At 53.3% G+C, this 6,884-nt stretch overlaps 1 protein-coding gene across 1 annotated transcript in view; it reads right to left on the bottom strand.

Annotated features, from left to right (window-relative positions):
* Adgra2 (adhesion G protein-coupled receptor A2) overlaps nucleotides 1-6,884 on the bottom strand; it is a 37,855-nt gene that overhangs the window by 8,315 nt on the left and 22,656 nt on the right. The window contains exons 3-8 of the mRNA XM_015501221.2: nucleotides 4,984-5,055; nucleotides 4,649-4,720; nucleotides 4,411-4,482; nucleotides 3,983-4,146; nucleotides 3,343-3,556; nucleotides 2,322-2,445 (exon numbers count right to left, since the gene is read on the bottom strand). Coding sequence (XP_015356707.1) covers nucleotides 2,322-2,445; nucleotides 3,343-3,556; nucleotides 3,983-4,146; nucleotides 4,411-4,482; nucleotides 4,649-4,720; nucleotides 4,984-5,055 — 718 coding nt within the window. The remainder of the gene's footprint in view (nucleotides 1-2,321; nucleotides 2,446-3,342; nucleotides 3,557-3,982; nucleotides 4,147-4,410; nucleotides 4,483-4,648; nucleotides 4,721-4,983; nucleotides 5,056-6,884) is intronic.

The following is a 6,884-nucleotide window of genomic DNA, read 5'->3' as shown; positions in this document are numbered from 1 at the left end:
CCTCTGCCTCCTACTGCCCTGCTGAGCGTGTTGCCAACAACCGTGGGGACTTCAGGTTCGTGCTGCTCCACTCTGCAGAGGACTGCCAGGAGAGATCTAGCCACATTTCCACCACATGCTGCCCCAGTCCCCATCCCTGCTTTCACACCTGAGAGTGGCCAAGGGCTCCCCACTGTTCTCTTTGGAGAGTCCCAAAGACTCCCTTCTTGTCATTCAGGCTGAAGTCCTGCTGTTGGATCTTGAGAAACATTATCTTTATAGATTCAATCACCAGTTGCAATGTCTTGCACAAAATACAACGGGAGCCAGGTGCAATAGCTCATGCCTATAATCCCAGGGGCTCAAGAGACTGAGGCAGAAGGATCATGAGTTCAAAGACAGCTTCAGCAAAAGTGAGGCACTACGTAACTCAGTGAGACCCTGTCTCTAAATAAAATACAAAATAGGGTTGGGGATGTGGTCAAGTACCCCTAAATTCAATCCCTGATACACCCCCGCCAAAAAAACCCAGAAAACAAAAAGACACAATGAGCTTTCCTCCCTCCTCTCTCCCTCGTTTCCTTCTTTCCCTGGGGCACTTTATCACCAACCACATTCCCAGTTCTTTTAATTAATTTATTTATTTATATATTGAGAAGTGTTCTCGATAAATTGTGAGGCCAACTTCAAACTTGTGATATGTGGCATCCCAAGTTGCTTGGATTACAGGTATGTGCCACCATGCCTAACCACACAATGGCTTTCCCCCCCTATTTTGTTTATTTATCTTTATGTGATGCTGAGATTTGAACCCAATGTCTCACATGCACTAGGCAAGTGTTCTACCACTGAGTCACAAACCCAGCCCCCACAATGGCTTTTAAAATTGCTCCCTTAGAGGCTGGGGATATAGCTCAGTGGTAGGGCACTTACCTAACATGTGCAAGGCCCTGGATTTGATCTCTAGCACCATAAAAAAAAAATTGTTCCTCGTATTAATAGTTTGCAAAGGTTTCCCACAAACTGTATCACATCTTAATATCCCAACAGCCCTCTCTATAAAGCAGGGCAGGTATTATTCTCCCCTTGTATAGCTGAGAGTACTAAGGCTCAGAAAGGGTAAGTGGCTTGCCTAAGGCCATAGCTAATAACAGGCGGAACTTGAACTTGAACTCAGAGTTGCATTCCTCATCCCTTGTGAAAGTTCTAGAAAGTAGAACTTGGGAACACCTTGAAGACCACTGAACATCCTCTCCTAGGTCCTTCCCAAAGGCCCCAGAGGTCTGGCATCACAGTTCTAAGGGCAGTGGTGGGGGGAGTCCCAAAGAGCCTGAGTCTTCAGTATCTTCTAACCTCTCTCCCCAGGTGGCCTCGAACTCTTGCTGGCATCACAGCCTACCAGTCCTGCCTACAGTATCCCTTTACCTCGGTGCCCCTGAGTGGGGGTGTTCCAGGCACCCGAGCCTCCCGCCGATGTGACCGAGCTGGCCGCTGGGAACCAGGGGACTACTCTCATTGTCTGTACACCAATGACATCACCCGGGTGCTCTACACCTTTGTGCTGGTGAGGCTGGGAGAGGAGGGGGCAGGGAGAAGCCCTTCAGCTCTGGTTCTAGGGATGGGACGGTTTGAAGCCTCATGACCTGCAGGGGAGGGAAGTCCAGCTCCAAGGCTGCTCTGCTGTATCTCCTGCGTCCAGGGTGTGCTCAGTGAGGGGTGTGCACAGAGAGGGTTGTGGGTCAGCCCCCTTGTCCCTTGTGCTGTCTTTGAGTTTCTAACAAGACCACCCTCCACCCCTTCCCCCCTTTTTATCCACTAACACATCGATGTTTGGCACTGGCATGGGGAGGCCTCTGGAGGTGATGATCATGGCCTTATATGTGGTTCCTATCTTACAAACCTTGCAGGTGCTCTAGGACCCTCTCCCAAGGCACTGTCCTGAGTACCAGCATCAAAGAAAGGGGCCTCTAGGGACAATTCTAGGGCAGAAAGAACAAGACAGGATGATCCTCTTTCTTTCCTTAACACCCCAGATGCCCATCAATGCCTCCAATGCGCTGACCCTGGCCCACCAGCTGCGAGTGTACACGGCTGAGGCTGCCAGCTTCTCGGACATGATGGATGTAGTCTATGTGGCTCAGATGATCCAGAAATTTTTGGGTTATGTCGACCAGATCAAAGAGGTGAGATTCAACTAGTCCACTGAGGCCCCTGGACATCACCCTATTATTGACTCAGGTCTCTATCACACCCCAACCACTGGTCCCAAAACCTACTCCTGCACTCAGTGACCACCCTCCCCTCTGCAGCTGGTGGAGGTGATGGTGGACATGGCCAGTAACCTGATGCTGGTGGACGAACACCTGCTGTGGCTGGCCCAGCGCGAGGACAAGGCCTGCAGTGGCATCGTGGGTGCCCTGGAGCGCATCGGGGGCGCTGCCCTCAGCCCCCATGCCCAGCACATCTCTGTGGTAAATGGGTCAGCGTGGAAGGGATTCCCTTGGGGCTGAGCACTGAGAGGGTCATCAGAGTCAACTGAGGCTAACACTCATGATTCATAGAAGAGAAGTGCTTCCTTCTCTGAGATGTGCCTTCCAGGCTTCAGCTAAGAAGAACAGCCAAATTGGCTAAGCTCTGAGTTGTCAGGGGCAGTGCAAAGGGCCAGTGGCAGTGTAGAAATTGCACAAGACTTCCTGGTGGGGATCTGAGCTGGAGGGCTAGTCTGGTGGACATAAACAGGAGGAAGGAGGAAGGAGCAGAAGGAGCAGGAAGAAGGCTTGGTAGCAGGGCACACAGCACTTATGATGCAGTGACAGAAGTCACTGAGAAGAGGGTGACATTTCCATTTGGGTGGAATTAACAACCATGGTAGAGTTTCTTCTGTATATACACTAGGCATTTCAGGAGAGACAAAGGAAGTTAGACATGGACTCTGCTCTAGAGCTGAGTTAGGGCAACAGAAGTAGCAAATGTTACCAGGTGACCACGGGAGTACCAGGGATTGAACTTAGGGGCACTCGACCACTGAGCCACAGCCACAGCCCTATTTTGTATTTTATTTAGAGTCAGTGTCTCACTGAGTTGCTTAGCACCTCGTTTTTGCTGAGGCTGGTCTTGAACTCACGATCCTCCTGCCTCAGCCTCCCAAGCTGCTGGGATGACAGGCATGCACCACCACGCCTGGCTAGGCATTAAATTTCTAGCTTCTATGCAGACTATTTATGTCTGACCCTTAGCTCTCCATAAACACATGCACACACATGGGAATGTGACTGGGCATAGGTCCTTTGGGGGACAGATGGTGGGTACTATGCCTATTGTCACCCTGTGCCGAGGGCTGAGAAGGGGCAGCAAGGCCTGTACCTGGTGATGAAGGTGCAGTCATGAATGAGGCTTTCAGCCAGGAGGATGCCTGCCTGCTCATCACCCTCCACAGGGGCCCGGTTGTGGTACCAGCGAATGTGGGTGTCGTTGCCCAAGTAGCTGGCAGAACACTGGAAGGGCAGCCGGTCACCCTGGAACACCACTTGGCGCAGGGATGGGATGAGGTGGTGTGTGTGCAGCTCCAGGGCCCCTTCTGTGGAGGAGATACCAGGTAGCTAGGCTGGAATGCACACATGTGAATCTGCATGTGCATGTGAGAATCCACTAGGGCAGTGCTGGGCTAGGAAGAAAAGGGGTCAAGAGAAAGTCTAGAGCAAGTGAGAAGAGAGGCAGGTTTTGGGCAAAGAAAAGGGCTCCCAGTAGGCATGTTATCCAAGAGGTTGGGACCAGACAAAAACAGGAATAAGCAAACAGCCCTAAAGGACATTTAGAAAAGCAAATGGAGGGTAGCTCCCTGGGGGGCTGAGGGAGAGAGAAAGACCCAGACATCATCACACAGACATACAAAGAGCCAAGAAAGCCTCAAGCCATCAGGGCCATATGTGAGGGACAAGGCTTGTGTCTGGGATGTGAGGACAGACAGGGTCCCTGTAGGTATGCAGATTGAGGGCTTGCTCACCGCAGAGGAGCTGAGCCTCTTGGAGGCTGCCCAGGGTCTGGGCATGCAAGGCGCTGGGATAGGCACAGAGTGTGTGGTCGGACAGCTGCAGGGAGTGATTGCGGGCCCAGGGCAGCAGCCAGCGGAGGTGGCAGTCACAGGTCAGGAACTCTGTGCCAAAGTCTCTGCAGAGTGGATAGAGGAGTCACGGAGTTGAGTAGAAGGAATGTGGACTCATGGCGTGGGGACGGGACCAAGGCCGGAGAGGGCAAACTTGGGTATGTGTGTGCCATCACCATTACCAAAGGCATGCTGATTCTGGTAGGGTTCCAGGCACTGCTGTCTGCCTACTCATCAGGCTGTCCACAGTGGTCACGATGTTTATGTGACTCCCTCCTGAGCAGAGGAAGGGAGCAGGGGTCTGGTCCTGGGCTAGGAAAGGTACTCACACAATCTTAAGGGCTGGCAGCTCATCAAAGACCCCAGGTTGCAGACTGGAGAATATGTTTCCAGATATGTTTCTGCAGGGGGCAGGGAACAGTGAGACGGGATCTTAGGGTCTCCCTGGGCCAGAGGAGGGGAGGGATGAGAGAAGAGAATGTAGGGACCTGTAAGGGTCTAGCATTGCCTTCTTCCTCCCCAACCTTCCATCCAGCTCCCATCTCACACCCTTCACCCCTTACTCACAGTCGGAGAAGCTTGGGAAGGCCTTGGAAGGTCTCAGAGGTGAGACAGCCAATCCGGTTGTTGGAAAGATCTCTAGGGAGACACATACTAAGAAGTCAGTTATGTGGCAGCACATGGGATGGCTTGCGCATGTGAGCAACTGGGGGGACTAGCGTGGGGAGTGGGCTGGGGCCCAGTGCCACAGCTGGCTTGAAATACCAGCTGAATGGGGGCTTGGGGTGTAGAGAAGGGGGAGTTTGGGGTGGGTAGGAGGGGTGGTTGCTCATTGGATCTGGGGAAAGGGGAGCGGTGGGAGGTGTGTGTGGGGGGGGGTGGGGGGAAAACATGCCACTTACAAACGCTTCAGCTCCCCCAGGCCCAGGAAGGCTCCAGGCTGCACAGTGCTGATGACATTGTTCCTTAGGTCCCTGTGGGAGACAGTGGGAAAGCCCTCACACCTCAACCCCTCTGGGACACCACCTTATACTGGCTTTCTTTTGGGACTTGATTTCCTTCTAAATCTCTTCTCCTCATCACTGATTGGGAAGTTGGATTAATGATCCAGACAGGTCTCCTCAACCTTCTTGGTTGCCATCATGAAGTACTGGTCAGAAAAACATTGCCAGCTACTCAGGAGACTGAGGCAGGAGGACTGCAAGTTTGAGGCCAGCCTCAGCAATGTAGTGAGATCTTGACTCTAAATAAGGAATGAAAAGGGCCGGGAGTGTTGCTCAGCGGTAGAGCATTTGCCTAGCAAGCAGGTGGCCCTGGGTTCAACCCCCATTATAGGCAGTGGGGTTGGGGGACAAAGTTAGAACCAATGCAGGAGCCAAGAGACAGGGTGGGAAGGGACTCAGAAGGGCCACAGAGGAGGAACTGGGTAGAAGCAAAGGGTAAAGAGAACACTGCCTTGGGAGTCAGGAGGCCTCAGCTTCTTACACGCTCCATTTCTGAGCTGCCCTGAGGACCTCGCTGCTTTGGGAAGTCTTTGAACATAGGTGTTAAGAGTCTTTTGAAAATTGCTACACAAATGTACAATCTTCTTGAGCCTGGCCATCACGAGGTATTTTATAATTATTGTATCCTTGCAGATAGATTGCTCCAAGGGACAGGGGAGGGTAGCTGGTGGATAAGCAAATGTTTTCTGCCCTGGTGGGCCTCTGGGCTCTTGGGGGGACCAGTGAGGACTAAGTTGAATGCTGACTCACAGGCTTTCTTCCTGACCCAGTTCTCCACGCTGGGCATGGCCAGGAAGAGAGATGCCTAAAGGGCCAGTGGTCATCACCAACCAACACAAGGGCCAATCAGGTCTTTCCTGCCCAACTCAAACCAGGTTGAGGCCCACAGAGCACTTTCAGAGCCTTCCTGATCACTCACTGCCCATGTTCCAACATCCTCTCTGCCCTCACCCCAGTGCCCAGAAGATTAGGAGGCAGAGAGTGAGTGGGTGACTCCTGGAGCAACCACAATGTCATAAGGGCACAGAAACACACAGATTACAAGAGAGAGCTCAGGTCAACCTGCCATCCAAGGCCCTGCAGCCCTCCAGCCCAGACACAGGCGGAGGGTGGAGGTGGTCTTGATTCTGCCTGCCAAAGCCTCAGAACCTGTCTGGATTATGGACAGGAGGGAGTTAACTGAGCCAGTTCCCTGCTGGGCAAGAGGAAATGGGTGTCCAGGGAAGGGAGGTGCTGTCCCATTAGGGGGCTTGTTTGTGCACAGTTCCAGTGGTGGGGGGAGAGGAACATGGCCAGGGCACCTCATATCACAGTTCCCTCTCACATGAAGGACTCAGCCTCCTCCATAATCCTGAGTCCCCTTAAGAAAAAAGAGAAAGCCACAGGAAGGGACCAGCTTCCTAGAGGAAGCTGGAGCTCCGGGAAGGTGCCCACAGTGATGGGCACCCATGAGGAATGTGCAAGGGACAGGCCCTATCAGACACTGCATGCGGAGCAGGGGCGGAGTGGAAGTGACACAGGCAGTGTAAGCACCCCGCTGGCCTGGCGCAGTGTTACCCTTACTGCCTGTCCACCCCCCACTGTTTTACTGCCCAGGCCCCCACCCTCACAACCCACCCCTCCGGTGTTGTTCCAGCACGTGCCCCTTGGCCCCTGTTGGGGTCTGGCGATTCTCAGGGCTCTGCCTCCCACCCCCATGCGGGACAGCCGAGGGAAACACATTCCTCATTGTGTCACTTCCCTTCATGGGCTGCCAAGGGGCTGAGGCCGCAGCCCCCCCTCCCGCCCCTTCCCTCTCT

This window comes from Marmota marmota, unplaced genomic scaffold (assembly GCF_001458135.2).
Source record: "Marmota marmota marmota unplaced genomic scaffold, marMar, whole genome shotgun sequence".
NCBI lineage: Eukaryota > Metazoa > Chordata > Mammalia > Rodentia > Sciuridae > Marmota > Marmota marmota.
Note: the sequence above shows the minus strand (reverse complement) of the source record. Positions and strands in the feature narration are given on the sequence as shown.